At 35.2% G+C, this 19,259-nt stretch overlaps 1 protein-coding gene across 1 annotated transcript; it reads right to left on the reverse strand.

The window, feature by feature from the left end:
* Positions 1-16: 16 nt before the first annotated feature.
* On the reverse strand, positions 17-17,780 carry LOC143628810 (paired amphipathic helix protein Sin3-like 2). The gene is made up of 22 exons (XM_077098294.1): positions 17,671-17,780; positions 12,633-12,866; positions 12,376-12,559; positions 12,194-12,292; positions 11,939-12,109; positions 11,183-11,450; positions 10,953-11,089; positions 10,765-10,840; positions 10,648-10,677; positions 9,833-10,017; positions 9,582-9,736; positions 8,896-9,023; positions 8,550-8,804; positions 7,993-8,465; positions 7,488-7,916; positions 7,310-7,410; positions 7,093-7,231; positions 6,548-6,700; positions 6,298-6,458; positions 6,090-6,201; positions 2,259-2,435; positions 17-274 (listed from the first exon to the last, which is right to left on the reverse strand). Exons 1-21 carry the CDS (start codon positions 17,757-17,759, stop codon positions 2,292-2,294), a joined length of 3,723 nt encoding a protein of 1,240 aa, XP_076954409.1. The 5' UTR covers positions 17,760-17,780; the 3' UTR covers positions 17-274; positions 2,259-2,291.
* Between the last annotated feature and the right edge of the window lie 1,479 nt (positions 17,781-19,259).

Genomic DNA, 19,259 nt, shown 5'->3' on the forward strand with positions numbered 1-19,259 from the left:
GAAAAAAAAGAAAAAGAAAAAAACCCCCTCTATCGGAGACATAAATAATACAAAAAGAAAAAGAAATACAAACAAACAAGTACTCTGCGTTGGGGCATGACAACAATAAGAAGCGGTTAGATGAGAAGAAACCTCAGCTGCAACATGAAATCTCCAGAAGCATATTTACACAATTGATGGCTTGTATATCATTGTTTGTATGAACTTCACGTGGTACTTCCGTACTTGTTCCTATAGTGGCACTTGTTGTGAGCTAATATATGCCAGCAAGATTCTACAACATAAGCACGAAGGTAGCATCTTTAATTGCATTCATAAGATCTCATTGTCATTATTGAACACAGTGTCAAAAGGGACTATGACAACTACAGTTAACTACGTAACTAGTAACTTACATGCATAGTTCCAAAATGAGCGACCCCTTTTATACTTTAATGTCGCTCTTCGGGTTTTAACAGAGAAAAGTTTTTCACTTTTCTGAAAGAGATTCTATACTTTTTTAGGTAGCAAGATCACGGGTCTTATCGTGTTTAATAAGCCAGAGACGACGCGCTTAACATGGTTATGATAAGATCCCGCCTAAACTCATCTCCTAGCTAATCGCAGTTTATTTACAGTTTTTATCAGTTTTCTAGTAACCGTAGGAAGTGTTAGTATTAATTTCCTGTCTTTCATTGTAATTGTTTTTCAAGTGAATATATCAAGCAAAGTACGTGTTTTGTTTTTGGAGATATGGCCTCTCTCGAATCAGGCTAAAAAACCCTAATACTCCCTTCTTTGATTCCCGGATCCTATCAGGTTATCAAACATGAATACAACTTGTTTAACTACTTTATATCTCATGTCTATTAACACAATAGTATGTTTCATGTACCAAGGAGAAATGAAGGAGTCTAACCTACTAATATTAATTATTTGACAAGTATAAAATTACACAATGCTTTTCATTAAACAGGTTTAATCGTGTGTACAACACACGTGCCTGTTTTGCCAGCCCTAGCAAGATGAAGGGTGAAGCAAAAGTTGAAATGGGCCAGTTTTTTGGTAGGGGTCAAAATGAAACGGGTCTGGTTTATTGACTCAAAAAACACTTTCGTAATTTTATAAAACTAACAATCTAAATCACTGAAAAAAACCAGAAGATCGTATGCATTAAAAACAGACTTACAATGGCTTTTAACCATAGTTATTAAAAGCTCTCGCTTCTTGCGCCTAGGCCCATTTCTTAGGTGATGCTCAATAAATGCGCTTCTAGTTCCTAGGTGAGTGATTCGGCATTGTCTACTACAGGAACATCAGAAGATAAAAGCCGAGCAAAAGAAAAGAAAAGAGTGCTGTTGGAACTTAGATCTAGGAGAGGTCAAAGGAACTACAGTGAACATTTAGTTATTCAAGTTTTGGAATTACAATTGAATCTTGACTATTTTATAAGTTATGGAGTTATGGTACTAATTAGATGATACTAAGTGTTATATAATAGCTTTTGTTTATTTTATTTGAAGAATAATATAATTTTTCATACACGTAATATATTTTTAATTTTTTTAAGTGCGCTTTTATTTTTTTGCACCTAGGCCCCAGACTAGGCTTATGTGCCTTGAGTAAGCCTAGTGCATTTAATAAATACGCTTTTAACCATTCGACCCCTACCCCTTTTTAGCTAAAATTCGAGTTGACTCGTTTGATCCATTTTAAATGCAACCCAAATCAGCCCAATAAAAAGTGCATGGTTTGAAATTGCCACCTCTGTTGGCCCAGAATTAACAGTCAAGAAATAAGAAAATGATTTTGACCAAGAGCAATTGATGGGACTCTTTTTTTAATAATAACATGCAAAATAAAACCGCACATAAACCATTGACCCTATCAAACTATATATACTAGACTCAAAACCTAAACCAACTATGACTCAAAAACACTTATAAACTTATCCTAATAAAACTGATATCTATATAATCAATTTAAGCAACTCGATAAACTTGAATAACTCAACTAACCGACTCGAACTCAAATACATCACAACTTAATCAAGATTAACCCTTCAACCTCTAGTTTTTGGCATTAGACTTTTAAGATCTAAGTTGATCTGTCCCCATTTAAGAAAAAATTTGTTTTACCTCAATAAATTCCAGATAATAACATTTGACAATAGCCATTAATCCAAAAATCAGATATTGCAATCTTCATAAGACAGATTGTGTATGCCAACAGAGTATTATATTAATTTAAAATCTAAATGATGAAGAAAGATGCTGTACCTTAAACCTCATGGAGAATGACACTGAGAGCTACTATGTAGAGGTTTCTAGAAATCTATGAAACCGTTGTATTTTTCTCTGAGCATTGCTGTACAATGCAGATCTGCATCCGTTGGTTTTTCGTTTTTTTCTTTTCCCGCGAATGAAGAAATCTACCGTATCGAGGACGTAGGAGATCTGCAAGCACTTAACTGATTAGAATTTAGAAAACGAATAAAAGCTTATCAGCGGATACAACATACAACGCAAATTGTAACTGTCAAAATTGTATGAAATGATTGTATTCAATTCGTGAAGCAAACAAAACACATCCAATTAGCACATTATAATCTACATGGCAAATCATTCACGCATCAATGGAAAGTATATCATAACTACACAAGTTCTACCCTAGAGTTCTTGCCGCTTTTGTGTTGTTTCCGTCGGAAACTTTGCATTAAATTCAGTAACAGGAATAATTAAGCCTAAGTAGTGGGTCCCAGCCCATTTAACAATAGAGTTCAGTGAAGTCATTTACTCCTAATTTTTCTTACAGAAACAAAGTCATATCAGCAAGAAATATATAACTAAAATCATCTCTTTAAGGAAAAATTATATACCGTCGAATTAGAATGGATCTATGCAAACTACATAACAAAATAGCAAAATAATCAAAAGGGTAAGATCCGGGGTTAAACCACATGATTTTATTCTATTCAAAAAGCAAACAATTCAAGTTCTGTTAGTAAATTAGAGTGCACATAGATGTGTAGTTGTATTTTGTGATCTGTAGCTTCTACATGAGATTTCTTACCATTTTTGTCATCATGTTGCGATTTTAGGCCCATAACCTTTATCGATACAGAACATATTCAGGTAAAGGATACCGAACACGTCAGGCCCAAAATCATAAGCTAGCCCAATAACTCTTGAATAAACTTAAACCATGGTGGATTTATTAATAGCCCACTAAGGATTATAAGCATCTAACATGTGAAACTGGTTTTGTTTTTTTGTAAAGTGAAAATGAAAAGTATACGATCTTGGCCATAGGATCAGATCTTGCTTGACCTGTATCACTGAATTAGAACACCACAAATCAACTAAGCATTGTTTAATAAAAAAACAAGGGCAAATATCATAAAATACCCACACACTTTATATTTTTTCTCACAAAAGTTCAACAAATTTTTGCACATTAAAGTAACTCTACATGTTAATTCCGAACAAAACTGTGAAAAAAAAAAGAAATAAAGAAAAAACTTTAAACAACTTGGAACCGGTACCACCAATTAGAGGGACTATAATGTGTAAATTTGAAATTCTTGCTTTCTCAATTTTGCTCAAACTTAGCATATAAAGGAACTTTAATGTCAAAAATATAAAGAAACTTATCAAGTAGTCCAAGAAAGTAATTTTCATGAAGTCTTTTGACTTCAATATTCAACATAAATCTAGATCCTTATAACTTATTTAGTAACCTAAATCCCTACTAACATATAACTTATAATGTTTAAAGTTTGAAGCCCTATGGTTACAATATCTATGAAAAACATTATGACCGTTAAGTAGGAGCGTATGATGATGATTCCAACTTATGATCCTAATTTCCAATCTTACAAAAACAAAAGCAATCTCGAGTAAAATTCAATCTTGACAACATTGGTTGCACCTCCTAGTGTTAACACTAGTTATAATTTAGTATCGTATAAACACTTAACGTTCCAACTGGTTAGAGCTAACGGCTTATGTAGTGAACGTAGTTGTAAATTAACTAATTTAGAAACGACTGAAGCAAATTTATTACGTTATTAAGTTAGAAATTCAAGCAATTAATAGCGTTTCATGACTTTATTCATGAAATAAACAAGCGTACCTAGTATAGTCCCACTCATAACAAAGTATTGGAGGATCTATGGAGACTTTATTCATGAACTGAAAACTAATAATCCCGCCATTTGGTCCTACATAGACTTTTAAATGAACCAAACGAACACAAACAGAGCATGTTCGTTCATTTAACTTTAACCTAACAAACAAACAAACACCAACAACTAAATGAGCAGGCCTTCTTGTTTGTGTTCGTTCGTTAAAAAAAATGAACGCGGTCAATTAAGCCAAAACCAATTGAAAGTAAATGTCAACAACAACCTTAAAAGGTTATTACATATAGAGATGAGCATTGATACCAAGTACTGGTACCCATGAATACCGTACCAAAATTTTCGATACGGTACCAGTTCGGTAAGGAAGCTATACCCGTAAGTGACAATACAATAAAGTACCGAATTTTGTAACGAGTACCAGTACCCATATCGTATTGGTAAAATCGATACAGTATTCGGTGCCCACTTTTCAAGAAATTTGGTACTACCGATCCCATCCCTAATTAAAACTAGACTAAAAAGTAATGGCCCTAAAATATATTAACGAACTTAAAACAAACATAAATGAATGCAAACAAACATAAATGAACAAACGAACCATTTGTTTATTTATTAAAATAAACAAGCATAAGCACACTTCTCGTTTGATTCGTTTAAAGGCCTAGAATCATATGGTTCACTTCGTTTTTCTACTCATTTTCTTATACGTCATTTTTCGTTGTTTGTTAAAATTTCAACATATGTTTTGTGAATATCTTTTTGCATAATTTAACGTCACATCTAAATACTTCTCCATAATTGCTTCTTCATTTTGTAACTATTTTGGGCCAGTGAACAATTTGGTTTTACAAAATATTGGCATTAATGAATTATAAAGGTTCCTTCTTCAGTTTCCATAATTTCACAAGATTGCATGGCTTAGCATGAAAGTAGATTAACATCAAGAACATAAAAGCATAGTATAAATAAGGACAGTAATTCAAAACAGCAAGTAACTATAATTCACGTATGCAAGCCGCCACAAATTCATACAGTATTTATAAATTAATTCTAGATAATAATTACTACATTGTTAACCCTCAAGCACCAAAAAATTAGATAATAAAAACACTCATGCGATATAATATGTAAAGAACCTATTCACAGTCTAAGAATCTATATGTACAGCCTAAAGAAACTCTTCCAGAAGCAACCTAGCAATGTGTACAACCAAATAAGCTATATGTACAGCGTAAGAAGCTATATATAGAATCTAAAGAAGCTTCAAACCCAAACACAAAGCCTAATTGGTATATCATTAATCCTAATTGGAAGTTAGAATTCATTGCTCGAAAATAGTCATTAGGCAAGCACTACACTAAACGATGAAACCAGTGTGTTTCCAACTTGTGGCATTGTGCACCATTCAAATAGCATTCATCTATTTTGTGATGATTTTTGTTTACCAAATCCGCTATAGCTCTACTTCAGATAATTAAAAGATCACCAAAAGTACCAGTATAATCTTACTAGGCAAGAAGTTGTGAAACAATTGAAAGATATATGGTTTTTAGAAAGTCAAAGAAAACATGTAGCAATATTTCCCATTAGAGAACCAAGATTCAAACACAATGCAATAAGAAAAGTAGATAGGGAACATCAGTTTGACACCCTAAATAGTAGAGACTCAATAGGTCATTTAATAGTTTTGTGCACACACGAGACAAAATCACATTTTTTGTGTCCAGAATAAGACTCATTTATTTGAAGAGTTCAATATGGGTGTTGAGAGTCAATCTTTTGATTCTGCAACAAATAGATAGAAGAAAGTTTTTAAGAAAAAAGATGCAAAGAAAGAAAGAATGGCGTACTCTGAAACAATGAATAAAACAGCAGATGCCTCTTTGCAATTTCATAAATGAAAAAAAAAATACATAATATCTATAGAAGTAGCATATAAATAAAGTAATGCAATGATAACATGTACCTTTGACGAGCAGCAAGACATCTTATACTCCAAACCATTGACCGCTTTAACACCTTCCATAGCAACAGACGTAGCAGATGATTCATCCATGTCTGAATATTTGCGTTTATTTCTGCACGTGGTTAGAATTATATCATTATAAAATAAATTAGCACCTGCATCCCGTCAAACTCAACAATGATGTGTGGGTTGGGGGGGGGGGTGTCACCTTTGCAGCATAATGCCAGATTCCTTTTCTCCAGGCACAACTGAAAGAAAATTACTACGAAGATAAGCTGCAAATTTAGAATCCATAGAAACCGTGACGGCTTCAGCCTTTTCATTCCAGTCATCCATAAGCTGGATAGTTAAACAACTCGATCCAAAAGACTGCAGAACATAAAGTGAATAAACAAAACGCTTACATGCCAAATGAAAAGAAAAAAAATAACAGAGTAAAAAGACCAAAAAAAACTTACACACTGAAATCTGAATATGTTTTCATCATGAAGGATATGATGTACATTCTCATAGTATACAGAATCAATAAACTTATCAGGCGTTCGGAATCTTTCATACTTGTATAGCTGAATTAGTCTGTTGTCCACCTCATCACCTGCAATAGCTTGAAGCTGCATCCATAAACAAGTAGTCAGAACCTTTCACCAAGAGACATAAATGAATAGGAGAAACTTCCTATACACTGCACAAAACCTACATAATATCATATATGTACCCAAAATACAAGATTTTAACGCACAAGGTACAATGATCTTAAAACATGTTTTAGGTATATATGCCTTATTACAAGTTTTGTAGGTATAAGGGGGTGTTTGGGATTCCTTATTTTTGCCTGCTTATAACTTATAACTTATCAATAAGTTAAAAAGGTGTTTGGGATTGCTTAGTATGTGAGTGGAAAAGTTCCATAAGTCACAAGGATGTGACTTATGACTTATGGATAAGTCAGAAAGAGGTAAAAATAAGGAATCCCAAACACCCCCTAAGATCAATAGATGCATGCCTGTTTCACGAGCTTATATATAACTTTGTCCAAAGTAAATAGCACATAAGATTGATTTCCAAGAATAGCACGACAATCATCTTCATATGTTGTATTATCAGTAGATCCATCAAGCAGGTTATATAAGGCACTCATAAATCTGCAAAGTATAATCATAAGTGAGAAAATATTCGGTATAAGCTTCTGAGTAAAAGATAAAAATGTGGAATTAAAGTACTTAGAATACAAATCAGGTGAGGAGGTGTCCTTAGCAGCTCTCCACTTTGTTTCAGCAGAAACCGAATTAAGCTTAGCCAACAATAATCTATCATATAATACCTGGCAACATATCCGAGTAAATAATGCTAAAAAATATAAATCCAAAAGAAAAAAAGAAGGAAACTGTATATACTTACTTGATGAAGCCTAAAAAGAACATAAAAGGATTCATTTCCATAAAAGACATTACAATCTTTTTTCACTCCATCATGTAGTGAAGAAGCCACATGTTTTGCCAATGGTTTTGCACCTTCTATTCCCTCAGCCTCACCATCAGTTTCTGTTTCCTCTTCATCTTCTTCCTGTTCTTCCCTTGACACATCAGCAGCAGCGGACTCGCTGCCTGACCCGTCATCACCACCTTCTGGAGCATTCTCACTATCCCCGTCATCAGCATCTTGATCAATCTCCATACTATGATTTGCTTTAGTATGTGACCCGTTATTATCTCCGTATGAAGCAAAATCAACCTCATGAAAATCAGTTGGTGATAACTCTCCCTCTTCTTTCTCAAATTTAGCATAATTTCCATTTGCCATTGTTAGTGATCTTGGCATGTCACCATGCTGTAAAACAGATGAAATATATCAGATATAACTCATCGGATAAGTAAAACGCGTGGCGAACAGAAAAAAGTCAAACCTGAGGCGAATGAACGTCATTAGATCCACCTTCTTTGGACAAAGTACCTCCATTTACCAAAATGCCCTTGCTTGAACATACTCTTTTTGGTATATTATTATCATCTCCATTACAGGATGGTTTTCCTTGCTTAGTATTAACAGTATCACTATCGCCACATGCACTTCCATCAACATCACCTTCATTTTTGGCCTCAACATTTGGAGAACTGTGGAGCTGAGAAGGAACACCAAGCATTGGCTCTAAGAATGTAGTCCAAAGTCTTAACACTTTATTCAGTTCATCCTTGCTAGTGCAAACTTCATTGCATGAGTATTTAATAAGTTTAAACAAGTCTTCATGAAGATCCATATCAGCAAACTCAAACTCAAGATTTGGCATAATAGTGTGTCGATTTGCAGCAGCAATAATAAGGAGTGCATCGTCATCTTTCTGGCTTTTTTCCTTTATTTCTTTGATCTCAGCCACTAAGCCTAGTAATAATGAAAACAAAAGAAACATTATATAAAAGAGAGAAACAAGTAAATTGTGCAATCAGTAAATGCTTATTAACTTACATTTTGGGCTCAAATTCTTTGAATCTTGTTGCTTGAAATAAAAACTTCTGTGATCAAGTGACTTGTAATGATTCTTAGCATAAACATCAGCCCAAACCTTGTCAAGATCTACTCTAGATTTTCTCCATTCATCTTGTTTCTGCTTCAGGCGAATCAATACAACAGGCAATGTAACAGATAGATTCTTACGCAGTGTGTCCAACACTTCAAGTCCATGGTCACCGTATAGACGTTCAATGCAGCGTAAATTCAGAGCTACAAGAATTTCAAACAAAATTACACGAAATGATAACAAAAATTCATAATTGAATTATAGGATGTCATAAGAAAGATAAATTATTATCACCAGTGAAGTGGTCTTCGATACGGAAGGGACCATCAGAACTAATCAAACCATCATTAATGCTGTTTAGTACTTCCTCAGCACGTTTAACTGCTGAACTAATAGACTCCAACAACATGTCCAGCTCATACCTTAAAAGGCACCATAAAAAAACTTAATTAAATTTATATGTATTTGTACCCGTTTTCTTTATATTTTTATGGGAAACCTTATGTACCCTAACTACTAGCAGTATTACATTCATCCAATCCAAAAACTAGTATCAAATATATCCATTCAAGTTACTTAAAATGCATATAAACCCATTTCATTATAGCTCAAACCTTAAAAGGCACCATAAAAAACTTACTTAATTTGATATGTACCTGTACACGTTTTCTTTATTATATTTTATGGGAAACCTTGTGTACCCCTAAATACTAGCAGTATTACATTCACCCAGTCAAAAAAACTAGTATCAAATATACCCATTCAAGTTACTTAAAATACATATACACCCATTTCATTAAATACAATACTTATATGACCACTGAAATTCTCAATTTCTCATATGCTAATACAAGTTTTATGGGAGGGGTATAAATGTCATAAACTTTAAAAAGGGTATAATATACATGATATTATACCAGGTTTTGAGAGGGATGTGTGAAATTAACTTCATCACTTAACACAATTAAATGTTAGCTTACCTGTCATCTTCACATCTAAACAGGCTCTCTTCATATTGGTTTTTACGCATATGTTTGAATGAGTAATCCTCACTACCAGAAGTCACAGATACCCAGAGTTCATTCAGTACTTGAGTGCCAAGCTCTGATCTTTGACTTACTGATGGAATCGGGTACTGCAAAAAACAAAATACATATATTATATAAGCTATCAAAACATGAAAGTAAGTTGCTCAATAACAGTAGAAAAAGTCAGCACACAATAGACTTACATCATCAGGAAGAAGTCTATAACTGGGAGTGCATCTCTGACAGTTAGAAAGGTCAAGCTCTTGTATGGACTTCCCCCAATACTTCTCTTTGCACCTGTCTTTCTCTTTATTAGCGTCAGTTTCACGCCTATTCTCCCTTTCTTTCTCCTCTGTTCTTGTTGACTTAGAAACATTCCATAAAGTTTCTAACATGAGAAACATGTGAAATGATGAGAATACAACTCCAATCAAAGTGCACACCCATGTAGGCTTGTAAACGAACTGAACAAACACGAACTAAACGAACCGGGTTTTCTTGTCCGGGTTTGCTCGCTAAATAATGAACGAGTTTGTTTATGTTTGTTGTTAACAATATAAACAAAGGTTTCACCAAACGTAAACGAACATAGATGAATGAATAACTGAGCTAAAACCAATTAAAAGTATGTGAACAGCAATGTCTTGAGCCTAATAAGTTATTCAAACTAGACTGAAAAGCAATGAGCCTCAAAAAATTAAATGAACATATTAATGAACAAACTTAAGCAAACGTAAAGTATCAAACATAAATGATTGCAAACGAATGAACATAAACGAATTCAAAACAAACATAAACAAAGATTCACAAACATAACAGACGAGACATGAGTTCATGTCATTCGTTTAGCTAAATAAAAAAACTTATGCTCATGTTTGTTCATTTATTAAATAAATGAACTTTCCGCCGAGCTCTTCATGAATGGTTCACTGAACGTTCAGTTCGTTTACAGACCTACACCAATGTAAATTGTAAACTAACAATAAAAAATGCAAAAAAAAAAAGAAGCAACACATACTTTTGTCCATGACGCCGGCTAAGAACACATCTGCAAACAAGACAGATTAGTGAGGGTGAAAATGAATTCATAAAGAAATAACAAGTCCCAACAAAATAATAATAATCTAAAAGCCACCTATGTTCTCGCAACGTTCCAAAAATGCACTGAATCTTTCCATAAGATCTGTGTGCTTCCCAAGTAAATCAGCAACCTGAAAATGAAAAATAAAACTACGTCAAATTTGCATTGTCTAGTTCCACAAACAAAACATGCAAGACTTCTTTTAGAGCAAATAAATGTAAAGCACAAACTATGTGATGTACCAAGCTCTGTAACTCCTTCCTGGTGATTATTTCTGTGCTAAAGATATGAAGGCATTTCAAAAAAGCTTGATAATCGTCTGGATTCCGTAATCTGTTCTTCACATTTTCACAGAAAGTAAATTCTTGGCTGTACTGACCTATAATGAACAAATACCACAATGTTTAAAGAATTCAACAAATGAAAAGCATATGTATAAATTCAACAACTGATAAGTTGATCATCTACTCACTTTTGATGGCATCTTTATCATCATATGGAACTGAACCTGAAGGTGCCCCAAAATCCTCAACTTTCCGTGCAGATTTTCGTTTTTCAAGACGATCCCTGTTGCCATCAATATCAGAATCCTTGTGATCCTGATCAGTATTTCTCCTATTGTTCTCATCTTCACGTTTTCTCTGCTCCTTATGATGTTTCATCATCGTTTTATCATCCGTATCAGGATAATCAGCACCCGGGTCCCGTTCAGCATTGTTCCTGTCTCTCTGGCCCTGTTGCTAATGCAAAAGAATATTAGCCCCTTCAAATAGGCTTATAAACAAACGGACATGATTCGTTAATTTACTTTTGTTTTAAGTTCATTCATTAATATATTTATTCAAATTTTTTAGGTCCATTACAACATAGTTAGTTTACAATTTTTAATAGCATTTTAAGACCAACACATTGTTGTTCACATTTACCTTTAACTGGTTTTAACCAGCTATGTTCTTTTATATGTTAAGTTGCGTTCGTTGTCGTTCGTCCATATTGTTAATGAACAAACATAAAAAAACACAAATGTTCATTTTCTTAACAGACAAACATGAACAAGAAAACCTCATTTGTTTAACTGTTTGTGTCGGTCGTCTGTTCAACGAAAGTTAAGCGAATGAACGCAAACATGCACTGTTCGTGTTAGATCGGTTCGTTTACAAGCTTACCTTCAAATAGTAAAAGAAAATTAGATAAGAAATACTGAAGACTAACAAATTCTCCAACACACCTTATCATGTTGTCCCGGTCTGAGTGGGACTGCGGCTGAGCTTCGTTCATCAAAACGTTGATGGGAATTTCTTAAGGAAGCAGGATGTGCAGAAGCAGCAGCTGATGCAGCTGGCAAAAATCTTGTGAACTGTTCTAGAAGATCGGGATGATCATCAAAAAGCGAAGCGACCTGCACAGATTCCAAGGAGTGAAATAAAAAAAATAACCTTGTATACCACTAAAAACAACTTTATAAAAGCTTACAAAAACTCACCTCAATATAGACTTCATTAATACCCTTATGGTCCTTTCTATACATGTTCAAGATGTCCAAAAACGACTTGTAAACACGATCATCATTTTGAAAGCGTCTCTGCAACCGAAATGGTAGCATAATTATAACCAAAATTTCAAACTACTGCTGTTTCTTTCAACAAATATAAAAACCAGCTCCACCTTTATTTTGTTAACAAAACTTATAGCCTCTTCAAACTCCACAGATTTCTTTGGTGGGGTCTCATCATCCTCGATGACAGTTATTTCATAACCTTTGGGCAAGAAAGTGTTGAACCCAAAAATTAGATTATTATGGCCTTTAAACAATTCTTTCACCCTTGCTATGACACCTGTAGTATCAATTCTGCATCAAATAATTTCTTATTTAGGTCAAACCAAGGTCAATATGGTCAATCTTTCAACAGAAAATTATTTACCTTTGAGCTTTAAAATCCTTCATCACATCAAGAAACATGTCATATTTCTCCCGTTGGTCTTGAAACATATCTTTTACTTCCTTCAAATATTCCAACGCATCATTGGTTGTAAGTCTCTGCGCACTGCTGCCGCCATCACCACCACCAGCAGCACCAGCACCGCTTCCGCCACCTACTACACCCACCCCTCCTGTTCCTTCACTGCCTACTCCTGCGGCTTGAGGTTGGCCATGTCTATAATTTAAAAAGGAATAAATGAACATTTAATATTTTAGCATTCCACAAAAATGTATCACATGACACATGTAAGCAAGATACATTATAACTTAAGAATCACATATGCAAATCCTTACTTATAATAGTATTTAAGGATACTAATCAATTCGTTGACTAAATTGTGTTCCTAAAATCGTTTTGTAGCCCTTATGTAATTTTCTGAAGCTGTTTGATGTCAAGTGATGTTATACCCTATGCAAATTTCGGGCTTCAGTTCCCCTTTCTTGATAAGACCTCATATCATGTCCCCATTGGATAAATGAACCCTTGCGTAAATGTTATTAATATTAATTATACTTTCAATTTACTTTTGCCTAATTCCAATTAGATTTATAATGATCAGTTAATCACATAACCCTAAAAGGCAAGAAACAAAAGCCTGATCGGTCTGTAAAATGCGCTTTCTGACACCATTCATTCAAAAAGCACAAACTTGTTTTCCAAAAAACGCATGTAACATCAAATAAATCAAGCAAACTCAAGCCTAAAACCTACAAAACCTGAGCAGAGTCAAATTCACAGTCACAATTCCAAAAACATTTCCTTGAAACAAAAATCAAACACCAATCAGCACATGCATAGACACCTAATAAACTCCAAATGAGCAATCTAACCATAAAATCAAACTGATTAAAAACTTCAAAATCTACATAAACCTAAAAAACAGGAAATAAAAGCCTGATCGGTCCGTAAAATACGCTTTTCGATACAATTCATTCAAATCTCACAATTTCATTTTCCAAAAAAACACATGTAACATCAACTAAATCAATCAAACTCAAACCCTACAAAACCTATTATAAGTAGTACAACAAAATGTTTGAGACCAAAATTTTAACCCCAAAGAAGATTGAAATCATGGTCAATGTAAAACCAGAGCAAGATGCCAAGACCAGCAACCGCCAGAACCATCATCCTTTATGATGGTGGTGGCTCACACGTATGTGCACCTCATGGCACAAACACTTCTGTTCTTCATGGACCTACGGCTACTTGACCAGAGAGCTCCTGCCACAGGCAAAAAGGCGGCTCAGCGGTGCATGGACACACGTGACTGGGAAGGCCGACACAGAGAGGTCCATAAACCTGGATGCATTATATTTACTTTTTGTGTTTTACATTCAGGTGGTGTTGCTGGTGTTGCCACCTGGGAGCATGTATGTAGGCACGCTTGTTGTAAGAGACAGGTTTATGCACCGGGTGGAAAAGTCCGTTGCTACTCAAGTTATCTTGATGAAAGGGATGCCATAATGAAAGCAAGCAGCATTGGGGTGATTTTGAACATGTGGTACTGCCATGTCGGCTCACTGGAGCAAACAAAGAAGAATTGCATCTCTCCTTATTTTAGTCTAAATCATGGAAAATCGTTAAGTTTGTCTTTATACAGCTTCAAGATGGTGCCGCTAATCTGTAAAGGGGCCGAGGATCTACACCAGGAGATGGTTCGGTGGTTGTAGTAGACTAGTGGCTTGATATGATTGGGGTTTGAGAGCTTCGTTCGTGCAGCGATAGGGATAGTAGTAGTGTTTATTTGGAGGCTTCTTGAGGTTAGATTATTTTGATTGTCGAAGAGAATGCAATAATGCTTATTGATAAACAAAACATATTATTTTAGGTATTTTATTATTTTTAATTTTATTATATTTATATACATATATATATATATATACAATGTCAATTAATTAATCAATGGACTTGGCCATCGTCACTGTTTTCGACAACCACCCATCGAATCAGCTGATTTGGGCTTGAGAGCTTCATAAGAACTCACGATTCTCCTCGGGAAGCAGCAACAAATTGACCTCCTAATTTGAGAGCTACCGTAAGGATCATCTCGTAAACTTTCTTTTCCAAAAAAAACGAATGTAGCATCAACTAAATCAACAAATCAAACCTAACCCCTACAAAACCTAATCAGATTCAAATTCACAAACAATCACAACTCCAAAACCATTCCTCGAAACAGACATCGAAAACCAATCAACACATATATACACATATTCAAACTCCAGTCTCCAATTGAGCAACCTAAACCATAAAATCAAAACTGATAAAGCTGCAGAATGCACACAACCCTTAAAGGCACACATAAACCTAATCAGTCCGTAAAATGCGATTTTCGATACAATTCAAATAAATAACACAATCTTATTTTCCAAAAAAAAAGAGCATCTAACATCAACTAAACCAAGCAAACTCAAACCTAAACCCTACAAAACCTAATCAGATTCAAATTCACAAACAATCACCATTACAAAGTCATATCCTCAAAACCAATTAACACACACAAAAAAGCATCCTAAACCACAAAATCAAACCAATTAAGCACGAGAACTCACGATTCTCCTCGGGAAGCAGCAAATGACCTCCTAATTTGAAAGCTATAATGTAACATCAACTAAATCAATCAGACTCAAGCTCAAACCCTACAAAACCCTAATCAGATTCAAATTCACAGACAATCACCATTCCAAAACCATTTCCTCGAAACCGATCAACACACGAACAATCAAAGCACAAATGAGCAACCAAAACCACAAAATCAAACCGATGGAACAAGAGAACATACAATTCTCCGTAAAATGTGATTCCGAATACAATTCATTTAAATCACACAAACTTATTTTCCAAAAATAACATCTATCATCAACTAAATCAAACAAACTCAAACCCAAACCGTATAAAACCTAATCAGATTCAAATTCACAAACAATCACACTTCCAAAACCATTCCCTCATGCATAAAGCCATAAACACACAATCAAAGCACAAATGAGCATCCTAAACCACAAAAACAAACGACAACTAACGATTCGCCTCGATAAGCAGTAAATGACCTCCTAATTTGAGAGCTATCTATGTAACATCAATTAAATCAATCAAACTCAAGCCTAAACCCTACAAAACCTAATCAGATTCAAATTCACAAGCAATCACCGTTACGAAACCATTTCCTCAAAACCAATCAAAACAGAAAAGCAATCAAAACACAAATGAGCAACCAAAACCACAAAATCAAACAGATTGAACACGAGAACTTACAATTCTCCGTAAAATGTGATTCCGGATACAATTCATTTAAATCACACAAATTTATTTTCCAAAAGTAGCATCTATCATCAACTAAATCAATCAAACTCAAACCTAAACCCTATAAAACCTAATCAAATTCAAATTCCCAAACAATCACCATTCCAAAACCATTTCCTCGAAACCAATCAACACACACAAGCAATCAAGCACAGATGAGCATCCTAAACCACTAAACCAAACCGATTAAACACAAGAAGCACAAGAAGTTGTGACTCTCCATAAAAGACACTTCCAATACAATTCGTTTAAATCGCACAATTCTATTTTCCAAAAAACACATGTAGCATCACCTAAATCAATCAAGCTCAAACCTAAACCCTACAAAACCTAATCAGATTCAATTCATAGAAAATCAGAGCACAAATGAGCAGCCTAAACTACAAAATCAAACCAATTAAACATGAGAAGTACAAGAACTCACGATTCTCCGTAAAATGCGCTTTCCGATACAATTCATTTAAATTGCACAATTCCATTTTACAAAAAACACATCTAGCATCACCTAAATCAATCAAGCTCAAACCTAAACCCTACAAAACCTAGTCAGATTCAAATTCACAAACAGTTAAAGCACAAATGAGCAACATAAACCACAAAATCAAACCAATTAAACACTAGAAGCACAAGAAGTTGTGATTCTCCGTAAAAGGCACTTTCCGATACAATTCATTCAAATCGCACAATTCCATTTTCCATAAAACACATGCAACATCACCTAAATCAATCAAGCTCAAACCTAAGCCCTATAAAACCTAATCTGATTCAAATTCACACACAATCAAAGCACAAATGAGCAGCCTAAACCACAAAATCAAACTGATTAAACACTAGAAGCACGAAAAGTTGTGATTCTCCGTAAAAGGCGCTTTCCGATACAATTCATTTCAAATCGCACAATTCTATTTTCCAAAAAACACATGTAGCATCACCTAAATCAATCAACCCCAAACCTAAACCCTAAAAAACCTAATTAGATTCAAATTCACAAACCAAAGCACAAATGAGCAACCTAAACCACAAAATCAACCCAATTAAACATTAGAAGCACAAGAAGTTGTGATTCTCCGTAAAAGGCACTTTCCAATACAATTCATTCAAATCGCACAATTCCATTTTCCAAAAAACACATGCAACATCACCTAAATCAATCAAGCTCAAACCTAAACCCTATAAAACCTAATCAGATTCAAATTCACACACAATCAAAGCACAAATGAGCAGCCTAAACCACAAAATCAAACTGATTAAACACTAGAAGCACGAAAAGTTGTGATTCTCAGTAAAAGGCGCTTTCCAATACAATTCATTTCAAATCACACAATTCTATTTTCCAAAAAAACACATGCAGCATCACCTAAATCAATCAAGCTCAAACCTAAACCCTACAAAACCTAATCAGATTCAAATTCACACACAAATGAGCATCCTAAACCACGAAATCAAACCGATTAAACACGAGAAGTTGTGATTCTCTGTAAAATGCGATTTCCGATACAATTCATTCAAATCGCACAATTCTATTTTCCAAAAAACAAAAGTAACATCACCTAAATTAATCAAGCTTAAACCTAAACCCTAAAAAACCTAATCAGATTCAAATTCACAAACAATCAAAGCACAAATGAGCAACCTAACCACAAAATCAAACCGATTAAACACGAGAACTCACGATTCGCCTCGATAAGCACCACCACCACCAGCAGCAAACGGCCGTCTAATTTGAGAGCTTCCGTGAGGATCCTCTCGTAACCGTTTCATCCCTGCGTAAACAAATCAACCGATTAATAATAACAGATTCAAAACACACGGACTTGAAATTAAAACTTAAATCCGGTTGATAACATATAAATGACGTGACAGAAACAGTACAAACCGGTGAAGTGACAAATTAGGGCAGATCTAAAGAGGCAGCAGATGACTTGAATCGGATTTGGATCGAGGCTTCTGGAACGGTGATTAGTGAAATTAGATTAAGCGGCGAGAGGTGAATGAATTTGGTGTGTATTGTGCAAGTGATGATGAAGATGAAGATGATGATGATGATGATATAATAATAATAATCTGAAATGTTTATATGTAATTGAATTACGTGAATCGTATGGGAGGATACACATTGGGTGGGCTTTATGATTCAAAGTGAGTGCTGTGGTTTTGTGAGTTTGGGCCTCGTTTGGAAATGGATACCTGATTTACTCATTTTGGATTATCCGGATCCAACAGCTTCCGATATAGGTGCTCAAACCGGGTATTTTTAGGAACCGGAACTGGAACCGGGTATGGTTAACAAAAGTCAAAACCGGTTCTGGGTATGGTCGGGGGTTTCTGGATATTTTTAAGGTTTCGAGTCGGATCGGGTTTTGAGCCGGTATTTCCGGTTTCGGTGGGTCCAGTTCCGGGGGGAGAAATCATATACCAGGTCACACCCACAGGTCGGGTACGGCTAGGAATCGGTCGCGGGTCGGGTCTGTAACCAGGTATTTTGTGGAACCGGGTAGGAACTAGTTTCAGGTTAGCTTGAAGTTGGTCAACCGGTACGGATTTGAACCGGGTATAGTTAACAAAAGTCAAAATCGGGTCGAGTAGGAACCGGTTCCGAGTATAATCGGGTATTTGACCAGGTTTCCGGGTTTTTTCGGGTTTCGGATAGGATCGGGTTTTGACCGGGTATTTCCGGGTCGGTTCCGGTTCTGGGTATGGCTCCGGGGAGAAATCCTATGCCAGGCGTACCCGCGGGTTGGGTACGGGTAGGAATCGGTTCCAGGTCGGATGCGGAACGGGGTATTTTGTGCATCTTCGGTTTCTGGTACGGGTCTGAACTGTTTCGGGTTAAGTTGAAGTTGGTCAAAGCTGGTTTCGGGTTTGGTTAAAGTTGGCCCAAAGTCAAGTTGGTTTTGGGTTAGGTTAAAGTTGGTAAAGACGGGTTTCGGGTTGGGTTAACGTTGGTCAAAAGTCAAAATCGGTTCGGGTTGAAAGTGAGTCAAAGTGGGGAAACCCCAAATTGATATTAACTAGGGGTGTTCATCGAATCGAATAACGAATTTTCAAGTTAAATCGAATCGAATAATCCGAATAATTGTTTTTTTTGCTGGTATTCGTATTCGATTAAAAGTTGAACTACTCGATTTGTATTCGTATTCTTATTATATTCAATTTGTATACGAATTTTCAAGTCAAGATCGTATTTGAAATTCGAATTCGAATAAATTCAATATTCATTCGAATAAATACAATCTAACTCAAGTTTATCTACGCCAAAAA

The sequence above is a fragment of the Bidens hawaiensis genome, unplaced genomic scaffold, assembly GCF_021521415.1.
Source record: "Bidens hawaiensis isolate Kalapana, Puna unplaced genomic scaffold, B.hawaiensis_p1.1 tig00005061_1, whole genome shotgun sequence".
In the NCBI taxonomy this organism is placed as follows: Eukaryota; Viridiplantae; Streptophyta; class Magnoliopsida; order Asterales; family Asteraceae; genus Bidens; species Bidens hawaiensis.